Genomic DNA, 14,334 nt, shown 5'->3' on the forward strand with positions numbered 1-14,334 from the left:
TAGATAATATTTTTATTCTTTTAATAACTTGACGACTAGCAACAATAATTCTGTTCACACAGTTCCTGTCTTTGAATAAAACATCTAAAAGTAGCGTCTTTTTGAGTGGTTAGCTGCATGTTATTGTATATAAAACAACAAAATGGTTATATAATGTGGATGTGTGCGTTTTTTCCTTTGGTCACATATTTATGAGTAATTGTTTCTGGACCTGCTTACCAGCAAATAAGCTTATTCATATTAAACATTTTAATAAGCCATCAGTCCCCAAAACGTCTGAGTTACGGTGTAGTTAACACCCTGACGAGCTCTTCGCTGTAACTCCCTAATGAAGGACTGTAATAGTGAAGTAACTGCGCTCTGTATGTTGATCTGAGCTGAAATGAAGCTAACTGGCTTCACGTTTCAGCTCAGTGTTTGTTGACATGTTACTTTAATTTTTGCCTGCAGTCAGTTGTGTTTAATCTACCTTCAGTGTAAATTTCAAAGAGGGTAATTTTGGTTCTGAGCTTCTTTTGAAGTTTTTGTGAGGCTGGTCTAATTGGCTGCTTTGTAAAGCTTGGAAATGTGAGATTTGCTTACGACCACAAACGATTTTCTCTGAAACACTTTGTCTTTATTACTTTAGTGCTCTTAATGTGGTTCTCCTTAGTTCTAATAAACAAAAGTGCTGATTTTATTTCTCCAGCTTTGTGTGGATCAGTGCAGCTGAGTCCCCTTTAAAGGGCCCACATAGTGGAGAAATTAGTTTTCCTCACTTCTGTTTGAAATAAGACTGAGATGTTATGTAAACATTACCATTTCAAATATAGTCCGTATACGGAAACTGCAGCTTAGCCCCGCCCACTCATGCTGAAGTTATAAGATGTGTTTCAGCCTGGAGGTACAATACAGGATAGCCAATCAAAACAGAGCTCATTGACATATCAGTCTTAAAGGTAACAAAAACAGCCTGTTTAATTCTACAGGATAAAGAGATGCTGGAAAATGCTGGTGTAGAAATGAATTACGGCTGTTTTTAATACCCAAAACCACAAAAATATCTAAAGTGCAGTTGAGGAAAAATAAATTGTAGATATTTAGGATTTTATGTCATTTAATGCTCACTTAGTTAATGGATTTTATTTGTGTTCAGCCTGTGCAAGACGACAAGGCCACAATCAAGTGTGAGACGTCCCCCCCGTCGACCCCTCGCTCCATGCGGCTCAGTAAGGGACACGCCGCCAGTCACGAAGACATCCGAGACATCCGGAGGTGAAACGTCATTACATACACTTTCAGTTTAGCCACGTTATGAAGGTCTTCTGTGGGTCTGTACTGTGTGTTCTGAGGATTCTATTCTGGAGAGTAGAAGAGTGAAATAACGTCTAACATATAGAGAGAGCTCACTCTATAGGGGTGCGTACTGTAGGCAGATTTCATGATATGATGCATATTGTCATTTTGTGTCATTTTTGATATGTAATCAATTTTTATTTATTTATTAAATTTTTATTTATTGTGTAATTTATATTACATATAACTTATATTTGACATTATATATAATATAAATTATATACATTTTAAATATAAATATATTTTATTATATTATAAATAATTTATAATTTATATTGTATATTGTAGAATTTTTTATATATTTCTTTATATATTTTTCTCCTGTATTTTACAGCAAGAAATGTTGTATGTAGTTATACTCTACTTTTAGCATGTATCGTTAAAACCTTGCATTTATTTAAAAAAATAAAAAAATAGAAGATTGACATATCGTGACACCCTTATATCACTGCTGTCGGAACAAAACCTCGTATCTCCAAAACGACAACTTTACAGGAGAAAGAACAACATTTCGTAACTTTTAATGGAAGTAAATGTAGAAATATTTTTTCCAAGTAATGTTGGAGCATTTCTGTTGGTCCCTTCCTCATGAAATTTTGACACAACGTAAAGGACGACTGCCCGTTTCAGGTTTGTCAGAAAATGAAAAATGCTAAAAATGGAGATACGAGGTTTTGTCCTGACAGCAACGATATGCAAGCTGTCTAGATTTTACAGTAGCTGTGACGTTCTAAAGCAGGGTTTATGAGTGTAGTCATCTATACACGTACTGTAAATCAGTTTTCATGGTTTTTTGATTTTCAAAGTGAAAATAGTAATTTTTCATGATAGCTTAAAGTCCCTCTACTTCACGATACATCATCTGAAGGGGGTTCTCCTCATCCTTCAATTGGAAGATCTTACTCTAGAGACACTGCAGCACGTTTATTACGACTGATCTGCATAGTGACATCACTGCAGCCTCTACAGAGAACACTGTTAAATATGCCATTTTTCTGCACTTTTTTCTTTGCGTTTAGCATATTGGGGGAAGACATAAAACATAATGTGCCATAACTTTTGCACAGGCCACATTTTGTGTTTTAGTTCTTCCAAAATCTTACAAGCAGTAAATAAACAGTAATTGTGCATTAAAATGCGCAGACGTGTTGACTTATTTTCATTTAGATGAACACAAACATGGAATTTGACCTGAGGTGCCCAAACTTTTGTATATGACTGTAAAGGAATGTCAAAATAAAATTCGACATCCAAATGTTGATCAAATTCAAAGAAAGTAATATATATATATATATATATATATACACTACACACACACATATAAAATCCATGCTGACGTTCTCTCGTCTCATCCTCTCTGTGTTTCTGCAGTATTGCTGGACTGCAGGACGGTCAGGGCAGTAACCCCAGCAGCAGTAACAGCAGCCAGGACTCCCTCAACAAGGCTGCGAAAAAGAAAAGCATCAAGTCTTCCATCGGCCGCCTTTTTGGGAAGAAAGAGAAGGGACGGCCGAACCCTTCGGGCAAAGACTCGCCCGGCCAAGGTACAAACCCCACTCAGTCAGCCTTTAATCCACTTTAAACTCTCATTAATTCAATTAACGTCTGGCGTTTGATTGAGTAAACGTAGGATTTGCTGAAGCTCAGGCCGACTCGCTTTGTCTGAGTCTCTGATCTACTGCAGCGTAATTGATCTTGAGCTGCATCGGACAAGAATAGATTTACCATCGAATGTTAAATCAGCTGAAGCTGAAGCTCCTAATGCACTTTTAGAATTATCCACAAGAGCATTTCTGATTGCGCTGGCGCTCACTGGGATTGTTGATGGTTTAAGTGCATTGAATAAACGAAATGATGAACGTTTCATAATCAACATCCAGCTTTTCAAAGTGTTTTAAATGGTTTTTGGATGGTTTTGCAGTAATTGCTTATATGAAAGGCAAAGAGGGTTTATTTAGAAGAAAACAAACAGAATCACACGTGTAAATATCAATTTTGTGGCAGTGCTACTTTATCAATAACGCCAAAAGCCACGCCCACTTAATCTCCTTGTTGTGATGTCACTCATCAGCTCTCAAACCTTTCAGTTGTTTAAACCACCTCTGGGTTCAAAAGAGCTTCAATATGAGCTTTTAACTGTAGTTTGGAAAAGAAAACATGATTTTAAAACCTGGGTCCGGATTCACGAAAGTATCTTAAGAAAGAAAATCTTCTTAGATGTGTTTTTTCTTAACTTCATTTTCAAGAAAACCGTTACAAAAAATTGTTATTCTTCAAAAAACTTCTTAAGAATGATCTTATTTTCTTAATTGTTTTCTTAAGAATAATTCTAAGAAGTGTTATTCTTGAAAATATTAGGTTCTTAATTGTTTTTCTTAACCTTACGACAGACTCACTCACTCTCAGGCAGTAAGAGTTGACAAGGTGACCGTCTGAATTTATCTCAGATGCTTCCTCTGCTGCTCCTCATCCTCGTCTGTCACCTCAGAATTATCATATTTTCTCAGGAGGATTATTTTCCTGTTGGCTGTTTCTTCCACCATCAGCTCTGGATTTTGTTTGCAAATTTTTTTTAACACTTGGTTTGATGGTTTTTCCTCCATTTTGCTCCTCTGAGTGGATTAAATTAAATAACGGAAATAACAATTAATGCAAATTCAAAATGTATCTTGCGTCGTTTACGGTATGCGGTAAAATGCAAACATAGCCGACCTAAGAAAACAATGAAGATTTTACTAAAAATGTTTTTCAAAAATATTTTCTCAAGAAAATCTTTGAAAAAAAAACTGTTTAATTAACTCTTAAGAGAATATTTGAGAATTTAATATTTTTTGAGAATTGCGTTTAAGAACATTCTTATAAACTTCTTAGTGTTTGTCTTGAGAACCTTTTCAAGTTTTTTCTTAAGAAGGCTTTCGTGAATCCGGCCTCTGCTCTTCAGACCAAGAACGACTCTATGATAAACAATAAACTAAACGATTACAGGGATTTTGTTCCTCTCTTAACGGGGCATTTTGGCCAAAATAAAACAATTAGCGATTATTACATCTGTTGTGAAGTTGCTTATTTGCATCTTTCGTCAGTGCCACAGTGTCTCTAGAGTGAGATTTTCCTGTTTAAAGTCTAGAAAAACCTTCTGATGATGCGTCTTGAAGGGTTAGGGACTTCAAACCATCATGAAAAACAACTGCGACTCTTTTGAGGGGGCTGTTTTTTTGTTGGATGGTACAGATTGAAGGCAGAAAGCTGGCGTTGCTGCTAGCTGAGTATCTTACAGCAGCATTGTGACAAATTATTATTAAACACTATATTGTTACTATATTCTACACTGTTAGAAATAAAGGTTCTGTGCTGGTACATTTTCCATTCATCAAGGTACAAACAGTGTAAATGTTCCCTCAAAGCTCCAACAGTGGTTTTAAGGTCTGATTGTGAACCTTAAATAAGTGTTTCCAGGTGAAAAGTTCGTATTTGTACCTTTTCATAACCGAATGTTTTAAACAGAACAGTAAAATAAAAGCCTGGAGGCGAGACGGGGTGTGTGGAGTCAGTACAGCTTAGAACATATCATTTCAGTGGATTATGGTTCAGTTATGTTCCCTGACTAAAGGTACTGAGATGGAGCCTTGAGGGAACCACCCCACTGATAAGACAGTTTAGTACATTTGTTTCTGGTAGTGCAGTGGAGAGAAAGGAATACTCAAACCACAGAAACGACTCGTCAGATGAAATAGAACAACCATTATTCAAAATTAAAATGATTATTTATTTACATTTTACTCTGCGTCCCGACTGTTTTGGAATTGGGGTTGTAGTTTTTAAAAAATGTCAAATTTTTAAGGATTTTTTTAAGCCTAAAACAAACAGAATATATATGTAACATTTACGATAAATAAACTATGTAGAGTGTACAAAAATCCACGTTTTGAGATTTTCCGTAATGTTCCCACAGCAGGCACTCCAGAGGGAGACGGTTCCCAGGATGCATTGGTGCTCAGCAAGCTCGGAGGACCTGGTGAGAAGAACAGGAAGCTGCAGAAGAAGTAGGTTCACCACTGTCTCTCTCACTGCTCTGCAGAGATTCACTGTAGATGTCGCAACGGAAGCCTTTAAAACCACGTCTCCCGGAGCGAAAACCTCAGCTGTGCTTTTATAAGCACGGCAGGTTTATTTGAAGGGCTTCACGTAGACAAAGATCAAACCATGAAGTAGCATTAGAAGGTAAATAAATAAGATACATAAAAGGAATAAGGTTGAATATGGAGCTTGGTCTGAGCGTCTAATCAAATGCATGAATGTTTATCCTGGATTTAAGTGGTTTTAGGCTGGATTTCTGTGGAGGAAACTCTTTTGTGTAGACAGTATGTCAGTGTCAGTCATATAGACTGTGGAGTTTATGTATTTGATAAATGACTGTTCAACTTTAGACACACGAGGTTTGTGGCTCCTTTCTCACCCGCTGAGTGGCGCTCGCTCACTCCGTCTGCATTAGTGTTTCACTGCATACTCGTTAAAAGCCGCCTTGCACCATCCATTTCAGCACATTCATCACCAGGCTTAGTGTTTTAGTGGGGAAAAGAGACCAAGCCAGGACCTGAGCTGAAGAGTAATGTCTGTTGATGCTTGCCAGCTTGGAAAACTCATTCAATTATCATACACCGGTCAGGCATAACATTCTGACCACCTCCTTGTTTCTGCGCTCGTTGTCCATTTTATCAGCTCCACTTACTATATAGATGCACTTTGTAGTTCTACAGTTACAGACTGTAGTCCATCTGTTTCTCTGATACTTTGTTAGCCCCCTTTTACCCTGTTCTTCAGTGGTCAGGACCCCCATGGACCCTCACAGAGCAGGTACTATTTGGGTGGTGGATCATTCTCAGCACTGCAGTAACACTGACGTGGTGGTGGTGTGTTAGTGTGTGTTGTGCTGGTACGAGTGGATCAGACACAGCAGTGCTGCTGGAGTTTTTAAACACTGTGTCCACTCACTGTCCACTCTATTAGACACTCCTACCATGTCAGTCCACCTTGTAGATGTAAAGTCAGAGACGATAGCTCATCTGCTGCTGCACAGTTTGTGTTGGTCATCCTGTAGTCCTTCATCAGTGGTCACAGGACGCTGCCCACAGGACACTGTTGGCTGGATATTTTTGGTTGGTGGACTATTCTCAGTCCAGCAGCGACACTGAGGTGTTTAAAAACGGACAGTGGAAAATGGACAATGAGCATAGAAACAAGGAGGTGGTCAGAATGTTATGCCTGATCAGTGTATTCCACTGTTTTGTCCTGCTTATTGAAAAGTGAGAGTAAAAATCGGTCATTAGGCTCTTTTCACGTCTTTTCGTCAACCACTAGCGCAGACTTTACATCTAGTCTTATAGGAAGGGGCACAATGAGCCTGTTTACACCTTACATTAACAGGTGCTTTGGGTCTGAATAAACTTTGGCTGGATTCTGTTTACACTGACCAGGTGAGATCCAATTTACTTTTACTGTGTAAAAAGCACATAACACACGTTTGTCTCTGTCACTTTTAATAATAGTGCTACATTTATTTATATTGAAAACAACAGTTTCACTTGTAATGAGGTGACAGAGTTGAATCTCTGGCTGTTTATTAGGACTTTAACACAGTTCTGATCTCTTTACAGTGGTGGTGATAGGAACCAGGGGTCGCCATGACTACAACACAAATATAGACATTTTATTTACTATCCAGAACCACCAGTGAACCTACACGAGTCTTCTGAGCTTATATGGAATGTTGATGATGGAAAATAGTGATAAATCTGAAAAAGGGAAAAAAAAATCTTTTGGGATTATTTTGCCAGGTAATGCCCTCTGTGTACCCCTCCACCATGAATGGCTTTGAATGGCTCTAAAAACACATTTCAGGCCAAAACCTTCTCTCAGAAGTATTAAAAAACAATGTCTCGGACATCAGGCAACATGTAGTAACTTTCTGTGAGGGAGCTTTTAGAGGTGGACGTCTGGTTCCTATCACCACCACTGTGAACAAATCTGACTCGGTAAGTTTCTCTAGAACGGAGCGTTTCACACCAAACCGCTGTGAACGACTCTGTTTATGTCTTAACCATTTAATTACGCAGAAATTTTGAAAAGTTGGTGGAATTCCCCTGTAAGTGTAAAAGCAAGCAAACAGCAAGTTATCCAGCACAGACGATTACAGAAACTTGGCTTGGTCGCTTTTTTGTCTTCATCATTCATTACTTTTAAGAATTATGTTCGTATCTGTTTTAGATTAGTGAGATTTCTCCTTCATGTAGAGCTTCACTGATGTTGTAAAGGTGGCAGCACACAGCGATGCCCTTACCGTCTGTGTGTAGTTCTGCATAGTGTGGCTCACCAGTTTAGATTTGGCTTCAGATCACTCTTTAGTTGGCTGATTTTGTTTGTTTTGTTTTCTCCCTCCCTTTTTTTTTATTTCATCCATTCGTTCATGTCATTTGTAGTCCGAAAACAGGGTAAGTGGCTTCATTTTGCTTTCACTTCATCTCTTTTCTCGCCATCGAGCTCCGTCTCGGAGCGTTTCTGGCATGGAGGACTTCCTGCACTGCTCTCATGCCTGCCTTTCACTGCCTGCACTCTTACTAACCCCAAACACCCCCCCGAACATGCCTGTGAAACTCTGAGGGAGTCCTGCTTTCGTCTGAGATTAAACTCTGAAAAGTGCTCATTGATGTGAATCACTGTGGATGGAGAAAACATCATCTCACAAGGAGGAACACCACCATCTAGTGGTTACAGGTGGTACTGCACTGTCAGCACTCATTGTCTTTCTTACTTACTGCTGATTTAATGACTATTGATCATTAATGGACCTTTTTTTTGTTTTTATTTTCCACAATTTGAACGCGCCAGCTGTGCCTTAACTCTTTACATGGCCACCAGTGGGCCCAAAGTTTTATTACATGCTTCTATAACCTAAGAATAGCTCAGGCAGTCTGCAATGAAGTCGCTGTAGTTACTGAATAATAAACCCTAGTATGGGATTTTAAAGGGTTAAAAACTTCAATTAAATAAATGAGTAGTGCTCTGTGGTCTTATTGAGGTCAAGAGGGAAGAAAATCTGCAGAGCTCACACTGAATTCAAATAAATAAATAAATAAGTAAATAAATAACTCCTTGAATCCAAGGTCTGAAAATGTCTGTTACCACAATATAACTAGTGAGTTAATGTAATATTAATTTAAGTCACTTAAATTGGGTGAGAATTTCATGATGAATGGTCCAATAGGACACAAAAATGTCCATAATCACTGGTAATAAAACCACTACATTAACCTCTTTAACTCTGTGGAACCACCGGTGGTTCCAAAACACACTTAGTCATATTCTTCATAACTTTCATATTTCATAAGCTACATTCTAAAGGTGGGGGTCGTATGAGAGCTGTAACTGTCTTCTTTCCAGTCAAATAGATGAATAGTTTTAAAACAATTTTTTTCCTACTGAAAGTCGACCCATTTTCCCACAAATCTGAGCTACAAACTGGATCTCATTTGGTATCTCTTCAGATCTGCACTGTAAAAAATACAAAGTGTCTAAGATTTTTGGCTTTCAGCAGTAAATTGTAAGCATATGGCAATATGTTTATGATCATAAAACACATTTTCTGTTAGTTTGAGGGGAACTTAAAAAAAAAAATGAATAAAATAAAAATTTTCATTTATTTCATGCAGTTACTGAATAATTTGACTTACGATTTGAGCACGTAAATTCAGATGGAAAAACCGGAATATACCCTGTGGAATAAAAATGACTATTTTGGAAATACAAATTATATTTTTCTTTGGACAGCAAAGATATTCTGTTTGTAGTGGAGGTGCAGCGTTTTCTGTGGAAAGGGAAAGTGCAGAACTGCGCCATCTGCTGGTCTCAGTTAAAATATTTTGAATGGACATTAATTTTGCCACATAGCTACAAACTTAACATAGTGCTAGAATATAGTGCTGAGATATTTATCAGTGAAGAACCGGACTGTGATATGTGCCACTTTCTGGCACGTGTTCGGCATGTCACTCCGTATTTCTGTCATTTAACCCATCTGTGCACTGAAACACCACATACACACTATTGACACACACACTAGGGGGGTGGTGAGCACACTTGCCCGGAGCGGTGGGCAGCCCTATCCACAGCACCCGGGGAGCAGTTGGGGGTTAGGTGTCTTGCTAAGGGCACTTCAGTCACATACTGTCGGTTCAGGGGATCGAATAGGCGACCTTCCGGTCCTCCAGCCCACGACTGCCCCAATATGAGTCAAGTTATCCTGCACATCCCGTAAGCGATCTGACCGCTTTGTTTCCATAATGCGAATTCACTTAGTTTTTATTTTTAGCTGTTATTTTACATATTTAAGGCCACACACACACACACACACGTTTTACTATACTTGTGAGGACTTCCCTAGACTTCTGTGTATACTATAGCCAAGTAACCCTATTGTACCCCTAACCTTAACCTCAGGAACCATAAGACTTTTTGCGTGTTTGGTTTTTCGAAACAGAGTAATTTGGGGTGAAAACAGCCAAAAAGGTACTCACTTGTGCCAAACTTCACATTGTCCTATTATTGTGTGTACGTTCAGTCCTCAGAGAGACAGCAAGACAAGTACACACACACAGGAGAAGTTCTAGGCACCTGAGAAAATGAGAATTAAAAGGTGTTTATGTAGTCAGTGAGTGTTTATTCACTCAGAAAAGCACTAATTTTAGAATAAATGTGAATAATATTAATACAGTAAGTGTGATTTTACATTTACCAGCACCCACTCGACTCTAACTAGCTAACTAGGCTAGAGGAGCCGGTTAGCATTAGCCTAGCTGGGAGGAACTTAATTTTGTCTTCCTGTCCCTCCAGCACCAGCCTCTCGAGTTCACTGCCTCAGATTTGAGTCATTATCATCTAAATGTGCACCAGTGAAGCTTCTGTCAGTCAGAATCGAGTTTTGTGGTGAGCAGAGCTGTTAGCATGCTAGCTAAGCTAATGCTAACCAGCTCCTCTCTAGTTAGTTAGTTAGCAGCGCCGTTTAACGTTTAGCAACTGCTAGAATGATGGTTTTACAGTTATTTAAGAGGTTCTTCAAACTAGCTCACAACATCTCTTTCTAAAAATACTGAGTTCTTGTTACTTTTTACTGCATTAATGTTTATTTGTGTTATTTGCTAATGGGTCAATCTATGGAAACGTCCATTGTTGTGTCCTTAGCGTTTACAGATGTATCGCACCTGAAAAACATGTTAGGGTTACAATTTATTTATATTTTAAAGCAAAACAAGTTATTGTAACAGTTACACCTTCTTGAGCCTCAATTTAGCAATATTGGTTTTTAAATCAATCATATAGAATTCAAACACCACAGAAGAGCTCGTCCTCACAGTCATGTGTGAAGCCTGAGGCCATATTTTGAGGTAAAAAACATGTTTTTCTGCAATTTTAACTACAATAATCTATACATGACTATGGAATATATAAATTAAATGACATAAAGAAAACAAATGCCAAATAAATATTATAAAATATATAATGAGAGTCCCCAGGAGTCGTGTCACTGGTGTTACTGCATAACAAAAATCTCTTATTTTGAAATAAAAGTCACACTGATGACATCACTTGACTTCCTTTTACCTGTTTTCTGAGGATCTATGAAGAAAAGCTCATGGTGAGTCCACTGAGTCTTTCAGTTATCAGAGATTTTCTCATTTAGCTCATGATTTCATATGAAGCTTTTAGCTGAAGTCACTGGTGTGACCGACTTTATTCTGAGGTAACTATGAAAAAATAGAATACAAATGGATTAAATTTCATATTTTAGTGGATATTCCACGATTGACTAGATGTGGTTTGATGCTCTGTAGCAGCCATTCTGTAAAATGTATTTTTCATTAAAATGTCTCTGGTGTTTCTTTATTATGTGGAACACCAATGAGGATCAATTACATCAGTGACACCTATGGACAGACAGAAAAGTGGACGTTTCTGTAGAATGACCCGAATGTTAGGGTGTGTTTGCTCATTAAAAACACACTTTCTGCTCAGATAAGTTGTTTAAAACACTTTGTCTGGTTCCTAAAACCTTTGCACAGAACCATATATATGTGTGTGTGTGTTATTGTAATTTTTATGTAAAATAATAATAAAAAAAATATTATTGTTATTATTATTATTATTATTACATGCAAATAGCGCATTGAAAAACAAATTAGTTTTGCTTTAGTTTCAGTCCTGCTGAATGTGTTTGGACTTGTTGTTGAGTCTGATTGGTTGAATGAGTCTGAACTGTCCACAGCTTGTCTGGACGTGTGGACCGACTGCAACTCTCCTCCATTCTGTCTGTTTTATCTCTTTATCCCTTTTTCATCAGCACGTCTATCTGAGTGTGTGTGTGTGTGTGTGTGTGTATGAGAGAAGTGCTAACGTGGTGCATGTTCAGTCTTCCTCTCCTGGACCTTGACTCTGTCCTCAGTGCCTGTTAAAAAACAGAATACAGTAAATAAACGACTGATATCTGCATCACTTTTCTTCTCAGCATGACTGAATGCGTTTGGCATTCTGTATATCCAGCATTTCTTTCTGTGGGGGGCTTTACTGTGTTGGGGGGACTTTACTGTGTGGTGGGTTTGGTGTTTGATGCCCTGGTGTGGGGGTTTGGGTGTGGGGGGGGTGTTGAGGTACATATGATCCTATGTGTTCCTCTCTGTGTTTCTAAAGGCATGAGTTGCTGGAGGAGGCCCGCAGACAGGGGCTGCCCTTCGCCCAGTGGGACGGACCGACTGTGGTTTCCTGGCTGGAGGTACAATTACAGACATGCTTAAACTTACTTCAGTCACTTCGGACCGGAAATATCAAACCAAGAAAAGTTCTGTTAGCACCCCTGTGGAATATCTATTAGAACGTTAGCGCTTAGCAAACTCTCATGGAGATGAATCTTTTCTGGTCGTTCTAGATTAAGCACAGACATTTGAGGCTGTAAAAGACATTCCATTATCATATATCTGAGCTTGTATTTGTTTCACAGCGACTCTTTCAGTAAAGAGTCCTGACACAGAGCTGCTGCCGCTGTTTTCCATTCCTAACAACTAACCGGAACCTGGTTACAGCGCACATTCGCAGTCAATTAGCTAGAACTTCCTGAAAGATTTTTTTTTCCGACAAAATTAATTCCATCCACTGGTGATTGGTTGTTTCCTCTGACACTTCCTAATTATGTTGGTATAATTTTCCGTTTTAGAAATAAAGGAAATAAGCCATGTTTACATGCAGCCTAATAATCCGTTAATAATCCGACTAATAGCTCAATCGGAATAGAACATGTCCATGTCAATATCTCAGTGGGAATAGACTAGTCAGATTGAGGCCATTCAGAAGACAGTTTCTATGATTGATCGAGGTGGGTAATCCTGTAAATAATCTGTTAAATAGAAGAATAATATCCGTGTAAACGCCTGTATCTGATTACATTCCCTATCGGAAAGTTTAAGTCCGTTCTGATCATGTTCGTCACGTCATAGTGAAAGTTTATACCGTTCAACATGGCGGAGCAGAAACTGGTCTGCAGAGGAGACGAAGTTTATGCTCTGATCTTTAAAAGACGGCGGTGGGACGGACGTCCAGCTTATGTGTCTCAGAACACGACGTCTTCCTCTCGGCCTTCTTTAATAAGGACATGTGAAGGACGTTTTCCTGAGTCTGACACCATTTTAAAGCAATTAAAAACACAAGCGCTGCTCACTGCTGCTCATCTCACTCCGACTGGACTCACGTGATGCTTGTTGTCATGGTAACGTCTACACTCAGCGACTAAGTGGTTCTTTACACATGCACGTAATTTTGGATCGGTTTACTTGTAGTGAGCATGTAAACGGGGATTTCCATCAGATTGTTGAGCAGAGTGAGAATAAACACCTCAGTCTTAACCTGTATTGTAAAAGCTATAGTTGTTAAAATGTTTAAAGGGGGGAAAGAAGTTAAAATTATGCTGTCGATTTTTTTTTTTTCTCCTCTCCCAGCTGTGGGTCGGTATGCCAGCGTGGTACGTGGCAGCCTGCCGTGCCAACGTGAAGAGCGGCGCCATCATGTCCGCGCTGTCGGACACGGAAATCCAGAGAGAAATCGGCATCAGTAACCCGCTCCACCGCCTCAAACTGCGCCTCGCCATACAGGAGATCATGTCTCTGACCAGCCCTTCAGCTCCACCCACCTCTAGAACGGTAGGATGCACACACACACACACACACACACACACACACACACACTGCTGCCTTCTGCCTGCAGAGCTCAAACTGACCTTTGTCTTATCAACTTTATGAGGACAATAGTTAGGAATGGTTAGGAAGCTGTTAATAGTGGGCTGTGTTCCAGTAAGCAAGACTAAGGCCCAATCCCATTTCACCCCTCTCCCCTACCCCTCTGTTTTGCGTGTTAACGTCTAGGGGTGGGGTGTCCCAATTCTTGTTGAGATAGAGGGGTAGGGCGAAGTGCTGGGGCTACATGACCCTCAATATAAATTTCTGGCTCCACCTTAAATGCCGCAGCAGTTACATTGTGATGCCTCAGGGATCCACCATTTAAGGTGGAACCGGAAAATTCAAACAAGACGCCGGTGAATACCTGACTTCAGCTTCATATCACTGAAGAATTTGCGGGGGGGGGTAATAAATAATTGCCCCCCTCTTTGAAGTCATATGATTCCCTAAATGTAACTAAAGCCCAGCAGTGAGGAGCTGAACTTTACCCTCCTCTGCTGTCACTGCAGACTGGCAGGGTCGCCTACAGAGCAGCGCTGGTAGCTGTTAATGAAGTGATGCTCTTTTTATTTGAGGGTCCCATTTCAGAGGGAAGAGTTCAACCACTAACTCAGTTCCAAGGGGTTACAGTGACCCTCGAAAACAAGGGGTAGGGGTAAAATTAAGAAATGGGACTGGGCCAAAGTCTGTTTTAATGAAGCACCTTCAGCTTAGAGTGAATCTGATC

The 14,334-nt window shown here is 39.3% G+C and overlaps 1 protein-coding gene across 19 annotated transcripts in view; it reads left to right on the top strand.

Annotated features, from left to right (window-relative positions):
• Positions 1–14,334, top strand: part of ppfia1 (PTPRF interacting protein alpha 1) — a 115,660-nt gene that overhangs the window by 81,687 nt on the left and 19,639 nt on the right. For 10 of the 19 annotated variants that reach the window (XM_036585034.1, XM_036585035.1, XM_036585048.1 and 7 more), the window contains 6 exons: positions 1,136–1,254; positions 2,707–2,879; positions 5,288–5,378; positions 7,812–7,823; positions 12,073–12,154; positions 13,371–13,571. In XM_036585034.1, coding sequence (XP_036440927.1) covers positions 1,136–1,254; positions 2,707–2,879; positions 5,288–5,378; positions 7,812–7,823; positions 12,073–12,154; positions 13,371–13,571 — 678 coding nt within the window. The remainder of the gene's footprint in view (positions 1–1,135; positions 1,255–2,706; positions 2,880–5,287; positions 5,379–7,811; positions 7,824–12,072; positions 12,155–13,370; positions 13,572–14,334) is intronic. The other 9 variants (XM_036585041.1, XM_036585042.1, XM_036585050.1 and 6 more) reach the window with 3 other exon arrangements.

This window comes from Colossoma macropomum, unplaced genomic scaffold (assembly GCF_904425465.1).
Source record: "Colossoma macropomum unplaced genomic scaffold, Colossoma_macropomum, whole genome shotgun sequence".
NCBI classification, from domain to species: Eukaryota; Metazoa; Chordata; class Actinopteri; order Characiformes; family Serrasalmidae; genus Colossoma; species Colossoma macropomum.